This window comes from Heliconius melpomene, chromosome 9 (assembly GCF_056956725.1).
Source record: "Heliconius melpomene rosina isolate 202511_hmr_F chromosome 9, ASM5695672v1, whole genome shotgun sequence".
In the NCBI taxonomy this organism is placed as follows: Eukaryota; Metazoa; Arthropoda; class Insecta; order Lepidoptera; family Nymphalidae; genus Heliconius; species Heliconius melpomene.
In genome coordinates this window covers 1,063,451-1,088,282 of record NC_140397.1, presented here as the reverse complement: position 1 = coordinate 1,088,282, position 24,832 = coordinate 1,063,451, and the positions used below count along the sequence as shown (strand labels likewise).

At 31.7% G+C, this 24,832-nt stretch overlaps 1 protein-coding gene across 2 annotated transcripts; it reads right to left on the bottom strand.

Annotated features, from left to right (window-relative positions):
- Window positions 1–152: 152 nt before the first annotated feature.
- On the bottom strand, window positions 153–24,421 carry Ms (neuropeptide receptor myosuppressin). 2 transcript variants are annotated; one of them, XM_085190040.1, is made up of 3 exons: window positions 24,330–24,421; window positions 1,330–1,526; window positions 153–799 (listed from the first exon to the last, which is right to left on the bottom strand). In XM_085190040.1, exons 1-3 carry the CDS (start codon window positions 24,338–24,340, stop codon window positions 711–713), a joined length of 297 nt encoding a protein of 98 aa, XP_085046166.1. In that variant the 5' UTR covers window positions 24,341–24,421; the 3' UTR covers window positions 153–710. The 2 variants fall into 2 exon arrangements, with proteins under 2 accessions (XP_085046166.1, XP_085046165.1); XM_085190039.1 differs by lacking the exon at window positions 24,330–24,421 and adding an exon at window positions 8,583–8,728.
- Window positions 24,422–24,832: the final 411 nt, after the last annotated feature.

Below are 24,832 nucleotides of genomic sequence, written 5' to 3'. Positions count from 1 at the left end.
CTACTTGGATTATTAAGGCAACAAAATATTTTTAAAAATTATCAGTTTTTCCTGCCTTTTATTATTAGTAGCCCGAATTTCGTATTTATAGTTAACGTACAGTAGTTAACTAACATTTTAAATGAATAGAAAATATAAATAAAAATCAATCAGCTTGTCACAAATATGTATTTATTTAAAACGTTACAATATTAATTAAATATTTCGATAATCAAACGAAACTAAATGTGGAAAAATTGTTGACAACAAGAAAATTTTTACTTAAAACTATAATACTTTAGCGATAAGTACACGCGTAACCTATTTTCGTTCGGATACTTTACACAATTCGTTTAAAAGTTATAAACTGACAGTTGATTTGAGAAAAGCACAGATAAAATATAGATCTATAATTCTATTTAATCTGTAGTGAAATTATATATTACAAAAGATTTTTTTAAGATATATTTACTAAAAAAATAGTTAATTATTTAAATATTAAACTCATCTACCATGTAAATTAATTTACATTTATCAGTTTAAAACTTTCAAACAAATTCTATTACGCTAAATATAATAAGGGACAAACATTACTATAATATGCAATAACTCCTAAAGGGATTTACAATGGTTTAGACAAGTAATGTGGTTAAATATTAATTTAGATCGGTAAATTGTACTAGCGTTTGAGGAACTTAGTGGTAAGAGAGACGGTGGGTGTAGCGAGGCGGTCAGCGGCGGCCGAAGCGGAGGAAGGAGTGGACCACGTCTTGGCGTTTCATACCGGTGTCGAGGAGTTGTGGATAGTCGCGAACTAAAGCTGAAATAAGCATTTAAAGATTAGCTTCACGCTGTATCCTGTAAAGGAATGATTAAGACACTCCTTTCCATATGTGACATGTTCCGTGTTGGCGAACTTATCATCGCGCTTTATCTTGTTAGCAATCGAGGCAATGAAATTCGTCTGAGTGGAAATCGAACCCACAATCGTCGTGATTTAAGTTAGAGCCTATATTAGAATATATATAATTTCAGATAAATCTGAAAAATCGCGGCGCAGCTTAAAATTAATTTATTAATTTAATTCTTTTCTGAAAGAAAATAGACCATTAAAGCAATAGGGGTAGTATAATATAATGATATGTTTTATACAAAGTATATAATATAGATAGGCATATAAGTTTCATTACGATTTAAAACAAATTCAGTAAAAGTTCCTATAATCTGATATAGTAATTCAGTTTATTTCCATCAATTTATTTGTAAATTAACCAATTGTAAGAAAACAACATCGATCAAATATCCTTCTTATTATTACTCACAATTATATAATGACTATTGTCAACTCACCCTGGTATTCCGGTACTTGTTCCCCAGCAGCTTCAGCATATAGTTCCAGGAAAGTGTTCAGCGCCTGGCAGAACCTCGCCGCGCGGGGGTCGTCCTCTGCCGCGGCGCACAGCTGCGCGGGCGCGGCGCTCACGTACGCCATGCCACACCATGATAGTACAGCGCACAGTACTACTACGCGGTAGGTTTCTACACTTCTGTAATAGAAGGAAATAAATAAGGACTTATTTGTATAAGATTTTAATAAACGTGTCAAATAATACATAAAGAATGGGATGTATTACTATTACGTTTTTAGTTGTTTTATTGTTGAGATATTGTTGTTTTCTTTAAATTGTTATTTCACACTAAGAAAACGTGAAACTAAAAAAGAAATATCATTTTCATTTTCTAAAACAAATAAAATACTTAAACAGACATATAAACATTTAAGTTTAATATTCAAATTTAATTTGTAACTATTCCTAAATTAATAAGACCTGCCCACTTCGTCTGGAATCTAGATTATATTAGATGATTCTATTAAGAAATTGGGTCGTGCACCAATTACGGGCGATGGTGATTGGTTACCTTGTGTTATTACACACAAGTCTCTTTGCTATAGTACGGTCAAAGAGTTGTGGCCGCTCTGAACTTAGTTTGAATGATCTTTTGCGCATTGTTCATTCAGTAAAAGATTAGAAGTAAGAATATCGGCGAGAAAATATTGCAAGTAAAATCAAAGTCCTGAAAGTTCCCGAAAAAATCCTGCTCTATAAAAATAAATGGCAAATTTGATCAGATCTAACTTAAGAACTAAACCGCGAATAATTTCACTTTAAATACTACAAATATTTTATTAGAAACTTTATTTATCTTTACACTATATGTCGCATATATAGCAGGGTAGGCAAAGGGAACCTTATTAGGTTACTATTGTAAGACACTCCGTTCCCCACTTTCCTCCGAACTCAAAGCCGCGCTTTTGCCTTGATACCAGATCGACGAAATGAAAATAATAATTCATTTCCCCCGAGTCGGAATCGAACCGATAAGCGTCGCGTTACATGCCCCTGCTCCACGAAAGGCTCATTGTATCATAAATAATAATAAATAATAAGAGTCTTCTATCCCTAAACAAAAATCATGTAACATTTTTTGTACCTCGTTACTGAAAGTTCAACATCGGAGACAGAATGTAAGGAAAATTAGGAAAAATGAATTCGCTAAGAGGTTTATATCGTAGATATTGCTATCGAGAAAGTCACGAAAAGCGTTGGACAATATTTTACTAAAATGTTATAGTATTATTAACGGCTTAGTTACAGTTGTGGGTTCGATTCCTACTCGAGAGAATGAATAATTTTCATTTCAGTTGAGTTCAGCCTAGCCTTAACTTAACACTAGGTTCCCTCCCCCTACTATACCAAAGTAAGTATGTATATAAGGTTAATAATTAATAATTACTTTTGTAATCTAACCAGTAATCTGGTAAATTAAAATATTTAAACCGTTTTAAATACCAACAAACTAGAGGCACAAGTTCATCAATATAAACACGACTGGTTCTGGGTTCGATCTCCATTCGAGAAAATTAAATATTTATTTCAATTTATATTTTAATTTCCGCTTTAGTGTCCAGGCAAAGCGCGGCGTTGAAAATGGATAACGAAGTGCTTTAGCACTAGGTTCCCTCTATCTGCACAACTGTGTGCGGAATAAAGCGTGAAGCTGATTAAAGAAAAACAAATTTATTTTAAAAACTATAGTTCCCAAATCCTAGAGCAAAATAGTAATAAGTAACAAGGCCGCGCCAAGTATTCGGGACAATCCGCGTTTTGCAAACAATAAAAACCCCCAAATCGTAAGTCGATGGTGAAAACCGCAATATCGGCATACCGCTGATAGCGCCAAATTTATTAAACTTTTTGTTTCCCGTAAAATGAATCCTACATTCAATACATAGTTTATTGTACGAATGGGATATATTTTCTTTTGTTATTTATATGTGAAGAAAATTACAAAAGAAAGTTGTGGATTCGATTCCCACTAGAGGGAATGAAATATTGAATATTTTCATTTTCTCGCTCTGATAACGAGGCAAAGCACGGCGGTGGGTTCTGCCACTCAACACATAATTAATTCTTCGGAAAGGGAATAACAGATTATCTTAACACTGAGTTTCTTTGCCTATCACACTATATGCGGGATACAGCGTGAACCGAAAAAAAAAAAACAAAATCTAATACTATTCAACATCAAAATCTTCAATCAACTAAGTCAAAATCTCCATATTAAACACAACTTATTAATAAACCTAAATAAATATAGACTACGCCTCAATAACGTCTACTTTGCGTCCATTGTACTATCATTTTGAAGTCCACAAACAAGATATATATTATAATATACAAGTATATTACAATATAATACTGTGAAATCCCCATAATCTGTTTGTTAGGGCTATAGTCTGTAATACAAGTATTAAATGGATTTAAGTTCAAAGCCGAAAGCTCTATCACGTATGAATTATAAGCTCATTAAAAACTTTTTTGATCGATCGCCATTTTTTCGCAAGGTTTTTGTTTTTGAAGTTTTTTGGGGAGTTTTATCGGATATAGGCTTGAATAATGAAACTATAGCATTTTTGAATAGCATGGTAGGAAAGTACCGAGTGTCAAAATTCTACGTTCTCCGCTTGTTCCGCAATCTTTAGGTGTTGAGTTAAATATGTTCTAAAAGTAAGAACTTGTGTAAGCCACAGAAAACATGGAAAATTAGAATTTACTATAATCTTAGAATATACTGCTTACTTAGTTATAAATATGAAAATATTATAAACTAGAAATTTATTTTAAAACTTTTAACCTTAAATACGCTAAATTAAGTTAAATTTACGTTAAAAATGCTCATTTTAAAAAGAAAAATACATTTCTTTATATAAATATAAAGAGTACGTGTAAAATACGAACATGAGCTTTTAAAAGAACTATATTTAATAATGCACTACATACTAAAGCTCTTTCCTCCTTATATGAGTTAGATTACTCTAACTTCTTTTTTATTTAGCTTCATGCTATACCTTGCACATAGCAGAGTAGAAAAAGGGAACCTGGGAATTAAGTATTATGACACTCTGTTTCTATTAAGATCCACTTTTCACTAAATTCTGAAGGTATTCTTTGTTGAGTGGAGGAATCCTCGAGAATGCCTCGCTTTGCCTATGCGAGGAAATTAATATTCAATATATGATTTTATCGAATGGGAATCGCACCCACAGGATGTCGTATTTACAGTCGCACGACTGGATTCCTTAAATTATTCTATTTAAGGTCATGTTATTATAATTAGTTATTAGTAAGTATAATATGTTTATAATAATATCCTAGTCCTCACCTGCATTTGATGTTATTTTTCATGGATTAAAATGGATTTTCCTGATCCATCTTTACTATATAATTATCATATACATTTTTATTTGTATATATATATATATATTTTAATGTCTTAATAAGCATAAAGAAAGTTTTTATTTATGAAAATTGAAGCTACACTACAAAAATTAATACAAACATACATTCAAGTAATTTTTTAACTGAGCAGTTAACGTTAAACTGATCACGATTAGTTAGAACTGGTTGGAGTTTTTGTGTTCATTCCGGATCTCATGTCGACAGTAATGAGATGAAATTTGAGGTATTCGAACTTTGGACGAGCTTTTTTAGGTACACCTTTATGTAAAAAAAATTAAATCACCTTCACGCTATATCCTGCACACGGCGGAACAGAGGGAACCTAGTGTTAAGACACTCAGTTCCCCATTCTACATCAAATTCTGGAACTCAACGCCGCGTACGCGCGCTCTATAGGTGGATTTGCATTGCAATTGCAAGCAGAATTGACAAAAAAGGAGACATTGAGGGCATCGTGGCGCAATTGTAGTGTCTGATTATTTAACGTCTAATATCTGATTATTACTGAAATATACGCAATTGTTTTGGGTTCAATCCCCACTAGGGAAAATTATTTCTATCTCATTATTTTCGAGACAAAATAAAAAATTCTATGTTACTTAAGAAAACACTTTTACACATTTTTTTTATCTAATACTAGAGTTCCACAAGAAATCATGATTTACTTAGTAAAATATATAAATCGAGGGTAAAACGACCAAAGTCTTGCAAAACCTAATAGAACCAATATCAAATATATAATATGAATCTACAATATCTAACTAGAACTGCTAAGGCCTAACGTTATAAGAACTTATGAGAGTTATCGAAGAATGCGTTATTACGTGACATATGTATGAAGTTGTATGTAGCCTGGTAGTGGTTTAATATAACTTAGTATTACTTTACTAGGCTGTCCTGGCGCAGGGCACGAGTGCGCAAATGTTAACGCGAAAGGTTAAGGGTTCGATTTCCATTCGAAGAAATCTGTCTCAACGCGTAATGCCCCTTGAATTTGGCGAAGAGTGAGGAATGGAAGTGTTTCAATGGGAACAGAGTATCTTAAAACTAGGTTCCTAGGGTCCCTTTGCTCACCTTGCTACGTGCGGGATACATAAAGTAAAGCTAAAAATATTTTTAAACCCTCCTTTTTCCATTAACTTAAGATTTCATACAGTATTACGAAATTTTCGTAAAAGCTGTGTTATTTCATAGAAAAAAAAAACATCAATATGTTAACAAAAACAGTAAACTTACTTATACCAGTAAGAGCAGTGTCGGGTAGCTTAAGAGCACATCGTTCGCCCTTTTGACGTACACTGTGTTAATTTACCTTTTGTACGGCTTTCGCTTTTTTATTAGATTCCTTTTAGTAATATAATACTTTATTTTTCTTTTTAAATTATATATATTTACATATATATAGGATAAATTTAAACTAATGTCCCAATATTTCGATATAAGCTTTTGATATTGCAACATTCGTTTGAATCACTACAGAATACTCAGAATATATGTAGATTTTAATCATATTAATCATCTTTTTGTATACTAGAAGAAAATATATTGACACAAAAAATTATGACGCATTTAAAAAACATTAAAAGTTCAAAGAAATAAGATGACCATATAATGACGTATCCTGGGACAATCCTGACACATTGACTACCGTTATTTTAGAACCTAACTGCAGTTTAACGGAAGTTAACCAGGGATATATATTTTATATGTAAAACCCTGGTGATGATGAAGTAATGTTATTTTTTATAGGGTAGGCAGAGGGAACCTGGTTCAGACACTCCGTTCTCCACTTTCCGCTGAATTCTGAAGGTATTGCGTGTTGAATGGCGGAACTCATCGCCGTCCCTTGCCCTGATACCAAAACGAAGAATTGGAAATATAAATTTAAATAAATATTTCATGTCTTCGAGTGGGGATCGAACCCACAACCAGTCGATTTTATAGCGAAGCTAAGAACGTAGGTATAAATCCCATAAAATAATGGTAACCCTACACGAGAGTCCATGGTATAATATCAGCACAAAACTCGTTTGACCGCAATTCGACATGTGAATGCGTGTTCGGGGAATTTTCCCGCAGCCAGCGGGCAAACCCACGGGCCTTTGTTAGTCATACTTAAAGTGTAACTAACTTTTGTATGGTGAAATACAAAAAAAAAAAAAGTTTTGTCACCGGAACAGTCGTGGGGCAGGGGAGTTAGACTATAATGGAGACAGGTTGTGGATTGGATTCCCACTTGGGGACAAACATGTCACTCATCACGCAATATCTCGTAAATAGTACGGTCTGTGGAAAGCTTTCTCGCCTACCCCCCTACGTATGTGCGGGATGTAGCGTGAACAAAAAACAAAAAAATTGTAAAAAAATTACAAAAAGTGGTAAATGGAGGATAAAGGATTCATAAAAAATATTTTTAATAATACTACTTGTAAAGAGAGTATAGATGCCAGAGAGAAAAATCCTCTTGTCCTCATTTAAATGTTTTAAGTGTTAGATTTAAAAATAAATAAGGAAGCTCTTTCTAAAAAGCTAAGTGGGTTTTGAAGTTTATTCCTTTTATAGATACAAAACATCTTCATCAGCCATTAGATGGTACTTCAATTTACCATGTACATTTATTTCTATAAGACTCTTATGAAGAAGTCTGCTTAAAAATAAAAATTTCAAGAATTAGAGTATTTAATGAATAATTTTGTACTCTATTCTTTTTGCAGATGGAAAAAAGAGTAGAGAATATGGTTCTGTATATATCCGCAAACTTATCGACTTTTTTAAGTTTGTCAAGTTTGAGAATCGAACCCAAAACCGTCACACGCCTGTACCCGTGCGCCACGATACGACTGACCTCATAATAATATAATTATTATTATACAATTATTAATAATAAAGTAATAAATCGTATAACAATTAATCGAATGTATGCAAATCAAAATATATATTATGTTACATAAATCGTTCGTTGACCGTAATTGTGATATTTATACATGTCTATTTATACAGCGCGTTGAGTACTTTAGTGAACTGAATGTCTAATTTAAGATATATCTTAAGAACTCTTCAATGATTTATGGACTAAATAACTTATATTGCATGAGACGGTTGTGAGTTCGATTCTCACTCAGAGGAATTAGTTATTTTCATTTCCTCTGTACTCGCAATGTATCGAAAATTACGATGGAAAGGGGAAAAAAGTGTCTTAACACTAGAATCTCTCTGCCTAAAATAGATAATATTCAATAATAGAATAGATAATATTCAATAAACATTTATCAGGCAAGTTTAAATTACTTAGGAAGTAATTCATTGTGAGATTACTCGTAAATATACAAATTCAAGTAATAGTTTGGAAATATTTATGTTTCCACTAGAGGGCTTCTTTCTAGCTAGCTTCGCTCTAAATATTAGTGGGTTATCTTTCTAAAATGAGAGCAATGTGTGTAAATAAAAAAGTATAATATAATAAAATAAGAAGCTATGTTTCATTTTGTTGAACTGTAATTACAAACAATGTACTTACTTAATATTTACATATTCAATTTTTTTGTTATTTTTAATATTATTTTAAATGAATTTCAAGGTTGTAAGTATAAGAAGAAATATTGTGAAAAATTAAAAAAATCACATTTCAAATAAGGGATAAGCTGTTGTATTTTCCCGTGAAAATTACCGAAAGATCTTCATATAATACGTATAAAACAATCAAAATCGAAACTTCTCTCAACATAACAAAAAAAAATCAAAGAAATAATATTCATTAATATTCTTACAATAATATTAATATTATTTTATTAATATTCTTACCTCAAACAAACCATGAATATATTAGTCCTTGTAAATCAACAAAAAATCACTTTTAACACGAAACACGGAATTTACCATTTTTTAAATTAAAAATTTACCACATTTTGTAATATATTCTATAATGCTAATATTAACAATTAATTTTATATTTCTTCTCTATTATTAATAATAAATCTTATATTTCTATATAATTATTAATATAAAATAACGTATTTTTGTATATATTTTAGTGGCGCGCGCGCATCGCGAGGACGACGGAGGCTGACTTGGGACCCGCATTTGGGATGACTTAAAGAACGCCCGTATTTTAGAGATGCACTTTTGATATCGAATTTTCCGATACGCATCTTTTAGTGATGTGAAAAAGTGCGATGAATTTAACAATACGAAATAATAATCATTATTTTATCGATTACTATATATATCAGGGTTATAAGGAAAACTTATACATCTATATCTATACTTATAATAAAATTGTAACCAATTGTTATCCGTACATGAAAGATATGTGAGGAAATTTATTATCTAGGGATTTATCAATGTGTAATTTGTCTCTGTTTGTCTGTGCGTTTATTCACTTCACGCTAAACTGAGAATCGGTTGAACCGATTTAAGCAGGGTTTTCACTATTATATTTAAGCAAACTGTTAATTTTATTTAAATGGCTTAAAATATAAAGTATTTGATTTTTCAAAATTGCTTTAAATTTTTGCTTATTTTATTAGCTTAATTGAAATTTTACCAGTTTATTATTTATTTTCATACTACTTACATACCACTAAATGGTTATAAGTTATTCCTTCAAATAGAATCGAACCTACATCGTCACATTTAAGTCAAACTCTGACCCACTGCGCCACCATGGACCAAATGATTAACAGAATAAATTAAATCATATATAACACTAAACAAAATCTTAAATTAACAATTAAAATTGCTATTTTAAATGAAATGTCTAAAAATATTAAATTAATTAGGTTTTATTTATTTAGGACGCGGAAACCAGTGAGTATTTAATTTACTTTAGTACAATCTTAGCAGAAAAGGGTTAATAATTTCATTATGTTACATGATGATTAATAGAGACGACGGTTGTGGATTCAAATTTTGTTTTAAAAAAAGACAGTTTTATTCCAAGGAATATGTATATAGAAGTCGATTCAAGAATTCTTCTTTATTTCTTCGCTTTAGTAATGCGTGTAGAATCGCACACTATTGCCGCTACGCCTCAATTATTAATATTGAATTTTAAGATTGTTTTTTTAGTGTTAAGAAGATTTTTTTGTTTAAGCGTTTGAAAGTTTACATATAAAATCGATATTATCACATCACTATTGTGCGTACGTGCAAATTCGCACGTAAATGATCTATAAACGCACAATGAAACACATCACTATTAATAAACGTCTATTTTCTATAACAATGTTCTTAGTGAGGTTATTTTAACTCCATTCTTTTTTCTATGACATGTAAAAGCAACAGTATGTGGCTTCGATTCCCACTCAAAGGAATTAAATATTTAATGTTTTCATTTCCTAGCTCTGGTAACGAGGCAAAGCGCGGCGTTGAGTTAAGCACGCAATGCAACCAGAAATCGGAGAGTGGGGAACGGAAGTGTCTTAATGGAAATGGTCTTAACAATAGGTTCCCAGGTTCCACCCGCCTATCTTACGTATGTAACTATATCCCAATAGTATGAAGTTAAAAAATTACTTCACTTCTCACAAAGAGTACTCTATTAAACCGTATATCATATTTCTGCAGGAATTTATTATGAAAAAACTTCATTTTAATATTTATATGTTTAAAAATCGCCCCAAAACTCGTCAAAGGCTCATGGTGTTGTGACGTCAAGTCTGAGTAATCTGTCAATACCATAGTATACAATAAAAATTGCGAATTCGTTTGTTTACTAAGGCGTGACGTAAATCGCTTTGACTGGCGTTCAACATATTATAATGGCGGTTCGCTGTATTGTCAAGTTTCTTTTTTTTATTTAATAATTATTATTCCTACACTTAGTAATTAAATAAATCGAGTTTTGTAATCTAATAGATTACATTATATTCATTCAGATGCATCGACGACATAAAGAGGTTGACGGGAAGCGGATGGGTCCGAAGAGCTGAGGATCGAGTTTGGTGACGAGAATTGGGGCCTATGTTCAGCAGTGGACAAAAGATGGCTGCTGATGATGATGACATTGATTCAATAATTAAATACATAATTTTAGTAATTTTTACCATCTGCTATTATACATATTTTATATAGATACTTAAAAATACTCAACCGTCGCCGATAAGGCTGTAAACGTGACGGTAGTTAGTTCGATTCTCGATGATGGGTAAATAAAATATTCTTCACTAGGGAAACAAGGCAAAGCGTTGAAAAGGCGTTGCGTATCGCCCCTTAACACACATTGCCTCGAAAATTAAGCGAAAAGCGAGGAAAGGAGTGTCTTAACACTAGGTTCCCTCCGCTTACAGGGTACGAAAAACAGCGAGAAAAGAAGCTCAAGAAAGTACTCAACTCTGTATCAATGCAATAAGGTATGAGAAAGTTCTCCACTATTTATATGAAAAGTAGAACTCTATGAAATTGTAATAAGGTTTATTTTCCTTGGTTCGAGGGAGATATTCGATTGATAATAGCCCATTGTATGATGAAAGAAATAAAATTGAAAAGTCCAAATTAAATTAGACCTTATTACCTAAATATTAAGATTGATTTTTATGTAAAGAGTAAAACTTCTTGGTAATAAGTTGCAATTGTTGATTTTATAAAAGTAAGGGGCACAAACGTGCGAATGTAAACACGATGAGTTGTGGGTTTGATTCCTTCTCCTGGGAATGAAATATTTTTATTTTTTTTTACATTTTCGTCATTCTGGTAATGAGGTAACGTTCATTTGGTGCAACAATGACATATAAATTTAAATAAAAATTTAACAACGACAAAAAAAAAGTAAAAAAAAACAGCTTCACGGTGTTTCCCGTATTAGTTAGTACGCAGAGGGAACTTAGGGGCCTAGTGTATAGAGACTACGTGTCCATTAACACGATTACTGAAAAAAAAGTATTCTTATTTCTAAAATTAAATAACAATTTAAATAAATTGCAAAACATTACTAATAACTTTTTTCCTATAATTTTCTTTCTAGCAGGTCCACTGCATCTTCTTACAAATTAACAGTTACCTTGTTCTTAGAGGAACTCCAGTAATTTAATCTTCTAAGTGCAGTTAATGCGACAATATAATTGTTACCTACTTCGAATCTAAATTGAACTTTTGTATCGTTTGCTTTTTTTTTTATTTAATTTGTATGTTGTAGAATTTAAATTAACTTATTTCAAGATATTTTTTTTGTTTTTATTGGCATTTTTGCACATTGCAATCAAAATGAAAATATTAATTTCAACATTACCTCGAATGGAAATCGAACTGACAACCTATCGCGCTTACAGTCGCCTTGTGCCGTTGCGCCTAGACTGGCCTGGAAATTGATTACAGGTTCAAATCCGAACATTAACACTTTTTTCAAAAACGTTTTCTAGTTGTAGTATATTAGAAAAAAAATCTACATAATATATGGTAAAGATGATAAAAAATAAGTACGAAAATCTTTCTTACGTATTATATTAGACGAATTAAGGCACCCTATGCTTAAGTATGCACAAACGTGAAACAAATTGATTGATCGTTTATAAAAGGCAAGTCGTTCGAGGATTTCGAGATTGATGGTACGAGTATACATTGTTACGTACAGATTTTTTTAAGAAAAGCAGCCCCAAGCATTTTCCCGCATAGTTAGGTAAATAGTATTTAGTGTTTAGACACTCCGTTGAAATGATTGCAATTTTCGTGGCATTGTGTGTTGAGTGGTGGAATACAACGCTGTGCTTGCTCTACCAGAAGGGGAAAATTAAAATAATTTTAATATAATAAGGCCCTCGAGTGATAATCGAACTCACAACTATAATGTTAACATTCAGAAGCTCTCCCTGTGCCAAGACGGTTCCAATATTAATTTCAATTACTTGTCTACAGCGTACCTACTATAATCGATTCAAAATGCAGGAAAATTAGAAATAGAGTGTCTTGACACCAGTTTCCCTCTGCCTATCCTGCTGTGTGCGGGATACAGAAACAAGCTGAAAAAGGAGATTGATTCTTTCTATGCCTCAAGGGCTGACACCTCCATGATCTCAAGATAAAAGGTTAACAGACGGACAAAATTATAATTACAATATAATACAAATAGTGCGAAGCAAAAGTATCTTTAGCTTTTAGCAACTAATCTTACAAGCTTTGACGTCAAATGAGCAATTTGTATTATAATTTGTTACCAAAAATTGGGACATAACAATTACTTCTGTAATAATATTTTAATATGAAATGAGAAAATTTTTGTCTTCTATATAATTAGAAAAGTTAAGCTGAGTTAAGAATAGGGACAAATTTTCTAGAAAGTTCACACAAAATTATGAATAAATAATGTATTATGTTCAGTGGTAGCGCAGTGGAACTGTGTACGAAAGCAAACGCGATGATTGTAGGTTCAATCTCCAGAGAAAAAATAACGAATAGATGTTATTTTTACTCACATTTTAGTCACAGTCGTTTATTTTGTAATACGGAATGAAAATATAAAATGTATTAAAGCGAGCATCGAATCCATTACTGGCACCACAAGAATCACACACAAAACAAGTACAAAAAACATTAAACTAAAATATAAACAAACTTCTTTGTTTTAGGATCATAATGAGAAGATATTTCGACAATATCCTGGACTTAATCGACTCTATAAATAAGGTACTCGGGTATTCTCCTAGTAAATAGCTGCTGACCTCTTCCTTGATGTTTCTGTTTAACTATTACATTACTTGGTGGGTGTATGGAGGTAATCACACAGTTTTCTTGTCTTTCGAGTTATATTAAGACGAATGGAAGATAAAAATCAGTATCTCGCACACAACAGGTTAGGCAGAGGAAACCTATTGTTTTAGATACTCCGTTCCCCACTTTCTGCCGAATTCTGGAGGCATCGTGTTGAGTGGCAGAACTCAACGCTGCGCCTGGACACCGGAGCGAAGAAATGGAACTATGAGAGTAAATAAATATTTCACTTCCTCGAGTGGGGATGGAACCCACAACCGTCGCGTTACAGTCACACTTTATGCCCCTGCGCGTTGCGCCATGATTGGCCTCTGTCGTTTTACTAATAAATAATTATTAAAAAAATCATATTCTCAACAAGCAAGTATCGCAAAAACTAACTTACGTTTATACGAATACATAATACTAAAACTAACTTGAGTTCATTTTAAATTGTATGCACTTTGTTAGTGTAAATTACTGTGAAATACGTGACTCGAATGAGATAAAACTAAAATTATTTCTTTTTAATGATGTGACTTTTTGATTGTTTTCATATCGATATTATTTTATAGAATGAAAAGTTTTATAGCATTTCATATATTATAAAAAAAACGAATTTGAAATCGATATTTTACTAAATAATCGATTTTTTTAACAATATCCGATACACTTATATTTAACTATATTTACTCTTATATTATTATATTTTTATATACGAATCGATTTTGCCGTCTCGTAAGGTCGTATTTCGAAAAAAAATCTATAATTTTACTTATATCATGTCATACTAAAAGCAGGGGGGCTTTAATATAAAATGTTCCTGTACAAATAAAAACATATAGGCACATAGACTTCCCGAAATATGAACGAGGTAATTTGGTTGAGATAATAGCGTGAAATTGAGTATTATGATGACATTACAGCCTGGCTTACAACCCTTACATATGCTGGTATAAGTATATTTAAATTAAAATTTTTTGCTTGAAATTGTATACTTAAATTAAAAGGACTTTATTAGGAACCTGGGAACCTACAGACGTATGCTTATGATCTATGCCTCTGTTGACCTCAAATAGGAATATAATTTAAAAAACATAACACAATTTAAAAATAGCTTTAGAACGAATTTAAACTGTGAGACTTGTAGAGACGAAGTTAAAGTTAAATAACTAGTGTGGGCTGCTAGTTCCATAAAAAAACGTTATGTTTATACATACATACATACATACTACCTACGTCAGTCATGCATAGAGTAAGAATACGGACACCTGTTGTTGCCTTATTGTTATAAATCTATAAATTAATAGTTTTCGAATGTTTTTAATTATTATAAATGTATATTTTTTAATTTAATTCCATCATCAGACCAGCCGTTGTATTATCACCTAATCTACATAAAAATTCCAAATTAAATGATGATACAAAAATTGGAAATGCATGTAATAGATTTTTTTATTTTTACATAATTACTTAGTTAAAGCTCGACCTACTAAAAGAATATTAAAATCACAACTTTCATTATAATAATATTTTTTCAGTAATATCCTTAGCTTGTTTAAGTTTCACCCTAAATAATTAGATCTGGTCAAGAGAATCTTTCAAAATTTACGTTCATTAATGAGAAAAGTTTAACATTGTCAAAGGGGAAAGAGTGGTAAATTGCCATTTAAAATTATGCAGATGTAGTACAGGAGCTATAGATGTAGGAGGACGTGGGCTATATAATTGCTAACCTAACTTATGAAATGCCGCAATTTGCATCTCAAACGGTTTTTACAACTACCTGCAACCTGGCCAGGCCTAAATTGCTACAGGATTTCTTTTTTTTTGGTCTGTTTATAAGTTAATAAAAGCCAAGGTTGCTTTTTTACACACGTTCACGCAAGTAAAATGCTGTGTAATATAAGTAAGTAATGAGAATATTCTTTAGCATAATATTTTTCGCGATTTTCTTCCACGCTACATATTTTTTGTAACGCGTAGGTGTTTTTGTAATTCTACTCGCCTACATTGCATATTTTTCTTGTTTTGTACTAAAATAAATGAAACACGGGCCTATGTTCTGCTAAATATACCTACCGTTGTTTACACCAAAAAGTTCACACGAAACAAATGAAAAAAATAGTTAAAAATTTAAATTAAAATAGTTTAAAATACAATTATGAAAAGAAGTTTGTTTAATTGTTTTACAGTGCACATTGCAAACACTTGAAAAATTTGATTAAAAATGCGCGCGAAACACAAAAAGTGACATCTGACACTTGACAGTTGACATGCCGCCATGATGGATAGTGACCGCGTCCATTATGCCGCGACACGATCGCGTTCAGCCTTGTTAATTATAACTGCTAATTACTCGGTCAAATAAATATGTAAATAAGTTCGCGATGCGCTACAAACGGGTTGAAATTTTAGTGGGAATGATAAATTTGTCGTTTTGTATCTAATTAGTGTTTTGGCGAAAGCATGAATTTTGTAATGCTTGCTGATAATCATATTAGTTTGTTTTGCATGACGATTGATTCGATACGGAATATTTAATTTTGTAAAATATAACCTTTTTTTTTTATTTTAGCATAATAATTGTATGTAACTACACTCAGTAATATTATATTTATAAATGTTATAAAAAAGCCTGTAAGTCTGTCAAACTATAAATGCGATAGTTGTGGGTTCGATGCCCACTCGGAAAACATTATTTTTAAATTATTTCCATTCCCCGCTCTGGTTGCGGCATTGAGTTTTAGCACTTAACAATCAATGTCTCAAAAATTAGGGGGAAAGTGAGGAACGGAGTATCACACTAAGTTGCTTCTGCCTACCCTGTTATACGGGAAAAAAACTGCTTTTTTATACAAAATAAGATTCGGATTAAGAAGCATGTCGCTTATAAGGTGGGTATTACTATGGCAGAATTATTACTTGCAGCTATCCCTAGCTATATAATAATTAAATTATCGCGTACGTGCCGCACAGCACGTCACTATAACTGTTTGTAAATTCGATTTACAGATAATACTATCAAAAGAGGCTCTCACGGTGCAGTGGAGCAGTGTCTGACTTTAAGGACAAGGTTGTGGGTTCAATACGCATTTGGCAAAATGATTGTACTTAAATTATTTATTTTCCCGAGACCTAGAAAAAAGATTTTTTTTTTTTTTCACTTAAAGTCGTCGAGTGGATAGTGGGTAGCGGAATATTTTATCACTAGATTCCCTCTGTATACGGTTTGTAAAAGCTGTTCTTTTATAATATTTAAAAGTCTCGTATTTAAGATTACAAAAATATATAACAAATTATTATAAAAATATATTGTACAGAGTAAGAAATCAATCTCGGTAAGAATATCCACGGGGATCTTTGTATAAACAGTGATTATTCTGTACCAATAACTGATATTGCACAAAGCGAGACCCATGAGGGTTTTTCCAAATTAAAAATGAAATATATTATAAAACCTTCGGTGGTATTAAAACTTAACTTCACACTTTTAAAAAGAACCTTTAGTGTTAAGACACTCTTCCCTTTTTGCCCAGATCTTACGGGAAACGATACTCAACGCCGCGCGCGTTAGTCAAATAACAAGCGGAAAACATATTATATTTATTCAATCGATTGAGAATTAAACTGAGAATTGGCGCTTATAGTACTTATACAGTATTTTCAGAATTTTCCGACGCCTTGCTTGTTAATTGGCGAAAATCAATGCAGAGCTTTTTGCCTTGGTGAAAATATTGCTAGAATAACTCATTCCCCATAGTAGAGATCGAACCCATAACCGTCGCGTTACACTCACACTCTTGTGCCCTTGCGACGCAACGGAAATTTTTATACTGAGAATGTATGTAATTCATATTTTGCAAAATTTAAGTGTTCTAAACCAGAATAACGTTTGAATTAATTAAGTTAAAAAAAATACACAGTTTACAAATTTTAATTAAAACTCATATAAAATCTAGTTAACTCGTGTAGTAAGAAATCTTTACGTTCTAGCAATAATTATATCTTCTTGTATCTAAAATGATACGAGGACGTCGTGATGCAGCGGCACAGTGTTTGACTGTAAACACGAAGGTTGTAGATTGAATCCAACTTGCGAAAATTAATTATTTCTTTTTCTCGATCTGGTGATGAAACAAAGTGCGGCGTTGAGTTCCGTCTCTCAACACGCGATGCTTCGACATCAAGCGGTGCCTGGGTAACGAACTGTCTTAACTTAACACTAGGTTCCCTCTGCCTACCTTTGCTGTACGTAAAAACGCCTTCTAACAGTTTAATACCAAATATTTATATAGAATTTATTTTTATATTTGTATTTAATTTAAAATCAACTTATATAAATTAATTTAACAAATCCAACATGACATGTTTCAGTCAAATGCTAATAATGTTAATTTTAGTGTTATAAATGATCAAAAACATTCACCGAGTCCCCTCCAGCCATTCAATGTACAGAAATATACATCAATCAACAATATATAATAGATTTTAAAATAGAAATAACAATTATTATTATAATACTGTTAAAATTTGCTTACTTTTGACTATTAAAGCAAGGAAATTAATATAAATATAATTACATCTTCGTGAGGCCAGTCGCATAGAGGCAAGTGTGTGGGTGTAAACGGAACAGGTGCGTTCGGTTTCCTCTCTCGAAAATGAAATATTTAATATTTTCATTTCTTTATTCTGATATCGAGACAAAGCGCGGCGTTAAGTTCCACCACTCAACACGCTACTTTTAGGTTAACACTTAGTTATCACTAATTCACTCTACCAACCCCGCTATACAAAAAAAAATGTGAAGCTGTTTTAGTGTAGCTTCACGCTGTAACCCGTACATAGCAAGTTAGGCAGAAGGAACCTGGGAACCTAGTGTTAAGATGCTCCGTTCCTATTAGGACACGTCCGTTTCTAGCTTTAGTGTATGTATATAAATAGTATAAATATATATAGGTAAGGTAATCCAATAAGAAAATTAATTTGTCAAAATATAACGACTGACCTGAGATTGTCTTGGGACTTAGCGGAATGATGTTCGTTTTTCTTTCATTTATATTATTATTTATTATAATTGTTGTTATTGTACATGAAGATTAATTATAAGATTTTTTTTTAATAATTTGGAGTTGAATTAAATTTAAGTTTATTTTTAAAATACTCTGTGGCACCCTGATTGTAACGCGACAATGGTGGGTTCGCATCCGAAATAAGATACTTAATTATATTCATGGGAATTAATTATTTCTTTTCCTCGCTTTGGTAAGAGAGCAAAACGTGGCGTTGCTTGGGTTCCATTACTCGACATGCAATGTCTTAAATGTTGGGTGGGAAGTGGGGAACGGAATGCCCTGATTAGGTTCCCCTGCTAAAGTATATCAGCAGGTATCTAGCAGCATTTCTAAAATGCAACTAATACAATTTTACTTTCTTTTAGTTTCCATAGAAAATGGTTAATATAATAATAATATTGAAAACGTCAAATTTCACGGCAACATCGTTATGGCATCGGATTTCCTCGTGTTTCTTTATAACGACCTATTTAAGAAAATCACGCCGACAAATTGTTTCATAAACGAATAGACATATTTATAAAAAATGTACAAAGAGAGAAAGGAAGAGAGGTCTTTCCCTGTTGAGTGGTCCGTGATCTTACAAGAGGAGAAAATAATAATAATTTGTATATTTCTCCGAGTGGAATCGAACCCACAACCGTCCCGTTTACAGTGCCTTTGTGCCTCGACAACCTCAATAATAATATTTATTATAATCAAATATCGAAATAAACCGAAAATATTCGGGCGGACATTGAAAGTTTGACAGGTGATATTAAAGTGAATTTGCGTAGGCTTTATTAGAAATTCCTTGTTAAACGTAATTTTAGTATGATCTATTATATTATACATATTTATACAACTTCACGCTATCCCGCATTTAGCAGAGTAGGCAGAGGGAACCTTATGTACCCCACTTTCCGCCGAATTATCGAAGCATTACGTGTTGAGTGGCGAATCTCAACACTACGCTTTAACTTTGGTACCAGAGACAAAAATGTAAGTAATGTTAGTACACAACTATTACGTACAATATCAGAACTGCCTCTTAAAGAAAATTTCCTCTCAAATATTTTCAAAGATAAAAAAAAACACCAAAATCCAGCTTTATAAGGAAACGAAAACAACATTCCGCTGGCAAAGTTAACATTTTTAAACGGTTGTAAATCCTTGGAATGTGGCCGCTTTAATTATGGTGATAAATTAAATTACCTAATAACTATAAGGCGACAGGTGTTTTACGTTTAAACTGCATTTGGATGGTTTGATGTGTCGCTAAATCTTTTTATTTGTGGAATAAGGTGAAGATACAGGCATCTTTAAAGTAAGCTCGTAAGTTCGATTCCCGCTCGGTGACAAGACATAACGCGAGGTTGAGACCTGACAGTTCTACTAATATTATAATTTAAATTGTTATTTAATACTTCAAATTAAAAGAAACATACTTTTTTAGAAAAAAAAAAATACTTTTTCAAATAAGTATAAACAGTTATTAAAATTGTTTAGCTAACTATTGAACTAACTATAGTCGATATATAGGAATAAAAAATATTTTATATATATTTAAAGATATAAACCTATTTGTATATTGTAAATATTATTGCTTTCCTTACTGTTTTTATTTGTATGCAGAAGAAGAAAACTAAGAAAATAAAATGAAATTGCAAATAATAATTCTCCATTATAAACTCAGATTAAAACTAGTTGACATATTTTGTATTGTTTTCACCAAGACTGTTAGAATGAGCCGCCGGTGGCAGTGCCGCTACTCTCATTAATGAACTAGAAGTTAAATCTAACTCTAAAAGATTTGAGAGAGAATCCGTTTAAAGGCGGAATAAATTAAAATATTATATTTATGAGGCCGTCGTAGCCCAGGGGCACAGTGTTGTTACTGTACCGCGACGGCTGTGGATTCGACCCCCACTCGAGAAAATAAAATATTTATTTACGTTTATATTTCCATTACTTCGCTCTTGTGTCGAGGCAAAGCGCGGAGTTGAGTTCATCTGTGCGGCGCAATGCTTCCAGAACTCGGTGGAAATTGGGGAACGGAGTGTCTTAACACTAGGTTCCCTCTACCTACCCTCCTGTGTGCGGGATACAGCGTGAAGCTGATTTTATTTGATTTTTTATTACCTGAAAAATGTCAGTTTTTTTTATTTATTTTATTTACATTGTTTACAAAACACTTAACGTTACGTCCGGTTTGTACCGATATTTTATAAAGCAACTGCTATATTTGTGGCATTTTACTTTATTTCTCACAGTTTTATTAAAAAAGTAAATACTTTTAAATTTAAAACTTACTTTTTTTAATTGCTTAAAGTTTTTTAAAACTTTAGATTTACATTTTACTTTTTTACCAGCATAATAGACTAGCCTAGAATTAAAAGACTTACATACCTACCTATTCGGCTGAAATTTCACATTGTATGATATAAGACGGAACCCAACGCCACAAATTTATACGGGACCATCTCTAGAGATTTATATGGGATCAGCTATAAAATGAGAAAAGCAAAACCTCCTCCGGTTTTGACATCAGTTAAAAATATTAGATAACTCAAAATATTGAATTGAAAAGTTTCAAGAAAGTTAATTTGAAAACTAAACTATCAGTTAAAAAGTCTTCATTGTTCAAATAGTCTTAGTTTATTTAATAGTAAAAAGGGACCCTTCTGAATATAAATGAGGGACAACTTAAAGATAATAGTTTATAAGAAACATTAATAGTTCAAAGATCTGAGAAAATTTTGTTTATGTTATAGTTAGGTTAGTTTTAGTTTATGCTGTAATAGTTTATCCTACCCCGTTAAGGTCGTCGTGGCGCAGCGGCACTAACTCGGACGGAAAATGGGAACGGAGTGTCGTAACACTAGGTTCCCTCTGCCTACTTCTGTGTGCGGGATACAGCGTAAAGCTGATTTGATTTATTAATTTACATTTTTTTAATAAACTAAATAGGCTAAGGTTTAATGTTGTTGTGATGTAGAATTTCGAATTCAAGCAGTTAGCGGAGAGTGACTTGAAAAGAGATTTTCTTCGCCTATCATGGTATATGCGGGATAAAGCGTGAAGGTTAAATAAAATAAATAATTTTCGATATGTGACCATTTTTGTTGTTATATATTAAATGTTTATCACACAAAAAAATCGTATATAGTGATTGATCACCAACTTTAAATAAAAATGTAGAGTCAGTAGTAAATGGCGAATATTTTTTTTCATATGGGAGTCCATATGAATGTTAGTCATATGACTATAGTATTGTATTTCAAAGTCACGTCTTCGATATTAAAAAGTTCTTAGAGATCCCCTTTTGGAATTCGAATCCATGACTATTGAACTGCGAACTATTGACCTTTTACGAATCCTTTTTAATTCTAGTTAAGTCTAGATATTAGAACAGATATAAAATATATTTTAAGCTAAGCGGTTTCCAAGAGGCGCGAATTCAAATCTGCTACGAATGATAAATAAAGTTATACGTTTCTAAATGTTTTTACATATATTTTTTTGTTCAATGCTCTAGTAAATAAAAATTTGAAAGTAGCCGGGAAAAAATACGTTTTCTAAAAGTATTTTTTTATTCCTAACTGTGGAGTAACACTTTAAACATTATCAAAAAGCTTTTAAAAATATTAATAAATAGCATTGTCTCTTGCCAAATGATAATTCTTAGGAATCTTTGGGTAGCGGAAATTTGTAAAAATCTCCCTATGCTAACAACATAAATAATTTGTAACAAGGGTGTGAGAATTTCGACGTAGCTTAATGAAAACTTATGGTTTAGTGGTTGCTTGAGCCGTTTCCAAAGAGGCGCGGGTTTAAATTCCGTTAAGTTTTTTTTCGGATATCAAATATTATATAGTCTAGAAGAACCCCCATAATAAATATATCATTTCTATAATACATTTGTAATATATTTTTTACGAAATTGCTGATTAAATACCTATTATGATCTCTGTCTAAGTCTTATGGGAAAAGATTGAGAAAGAAGTTTTCAAATCTTTTCTCACAATAAAAGCAACGTGTCTGTAAAAATACATTTTTGTCGGTAAGTGTAATTACTTACGAATGCCTCGCGTACATTTTGAATTTAATTTACATCTCTTTCCTCTCTTTTTCCGGTAATATTTATAAAAAAATCGTATACTTATTTTTACTTAACACATGTGCTGATTTGGATTTTTTAATGGCATTGTAGTGATAATTTAAACCTTTATTTTAGAGGCGAATCAGGCCAGTGAGGCCAGCCACTGACAACAGAGTGTTTTAACACTAGATTCCCAAATTCCCTTTGGTACAACGAAAAGCTAAAAAAATTAATTCTAAAGTAAACGTTGGATTTAAGTTTTAGCGTAATACTAATGGAAATAAATTACCATTTTGCAATTAAGTTGTCAAAGTATCAATTTTCAAGAGCTTTTTTGAGAATTACTTTGTAATTGTAAAGTCGTAGTGTAAAATGATTTGCAATGTTATAATCTCTTAGGTAGACAGAGAGATTTTAGTGTTAAGACTTCCCACTTTCGGCAGAATTTTGGAGGCATTGCGTGATGAGTGGCGGAACTCAATCCCTTGCGTTCCCTCGACACTACAGCGATGAAATGAAAATATGTAATATTTCACTTCCTCGAGTGGGCATCAAACCCAAAACTTGCCGTATTGACAAGCACACGCTTGTGCAACGCGCCACAACTGTCCTCAATTTTTTTCTACGATTGGTTTTAAATTATTTTCGTTTATCTTATTTTTATTCTTTTTTTTAAATGTCTAGAAACATTGCATATTGTTGAAAAATAAAGTAAAACACTAAAATTATAGCGTGAACCTATAAAAGAAATCTTGTAAAGAAAAATCACTACAAACCTACACTATAACATAGTTTCTAGCCGTTTTCATTAAAAACAATTGTATTGAAAAGTAAACGGAGTCTCTGCGTTAATTTTACTGTTTGAAAAAGTATATTTCCCTCGAGAAAGAGAATAAACGTACAGAAAGTGAGTACTACAGGTGGAATTATGTTAGAGAGCAAAAGTTTTCTAAAAAGAATGTGCTAAAATACATAAATACTTTTGTAAATGAATAAAACGGCTAGGGTTATTTTTTTAAAGGAAAATTTAAGGAAATTGTAATTTTAAGGCTGACTAGAAGTTTACAAAAGTTTATTTTTTACTTTAAGAATAAAATAGAATTTTGACGTTATGGCTTAGTGGTCAGAGCACTTGCACGTAAATAAGAGACGCAGGTTTGAGTTTATAATAATATTTATAGTTTTCTATGAACAAGAAAAAAAAAATTGTTATTGAAATTAATATTTTTTTAACAGTTTTGGTTTTTTGAATAGGAATTGATCTATCTTATTTATAGCGACTTTCTTAAGATCGTTTGCATTTTTAAGTACGTATTGCATTTAATTTATATATTTTTCATATATATTCTTTATATTTTTTAATAACGTATGCATCAAAATTATTGACATCAAGTTACTAAAAGGACGAAAAGGTAAGAAAATATTTCAACTCATTTTAAATACTTTAAAATTTCAAAATCGTTTAGTAATCTAATAAAACTACTAAAAATATCATATGATTCTTTTTCACAATTGCATTATTTTTTACTTTATATTAAAAAAATATACTCCTTTAATAGCTGAATATTTTTTTTCTTCAAAACCAGATATTCCAGAATAAAAAAAATCAAGATGTCCATCACATACAACAGGATCATCCTTCTCATTAATAAAAAAAAATCCCTATACAAATTACATGAAGAAAAAAAACTTTTGCCAAAATCAAAAACTTACCCGAAAGCCATTGCTACGACAGTATCTACGGTGCTACGGTGCTACGGAGTTGAGTGCTACGACACGAGTGAGCTACGGACACTCTACGGGCGTCTTATATTGGGCGGGCGGTGACGCCCTACGCCCAATGCATTATAGTAAAATTATCATATATCTTTTTTTTAAGTTATCATATTATTAACTAGTGGTTTTTTTTGGGTTTGCCCGTTTTGATTTCTTTATTTAACGTTACTTTAAATCTTTCTGTTACATATTTAATGGTGTGCTCGGATTTTTTAAGTATTATATTTAGAAATATAAAAAAAGAATATTGTATATAAGAAAATACTAACGTGAGTGCAAAAAGACACAAAAGAATATTTTGTTTGTTAAGATTTTTTTTATCATTAACTAGTGAGCGAAACGGCAAATAATTTAGAGAATTAACTTGAACTTTATGTACAAATTTGTTTTAAAAAGAATAGACTAAAACAAACAAACGAATAGAATAGAGAACCTCCTTA

Coding starts and splice junctions, on each gene's coding strand:
- Ms (XM_085190039.1), bottom strand. Junction 800..1,329: donor ACAAGTACCGGAATACCAGG/GTGAGTTGACAA, acceptor TGCTTATTTCAG/CTTTAGTTCGCGACTATCCA.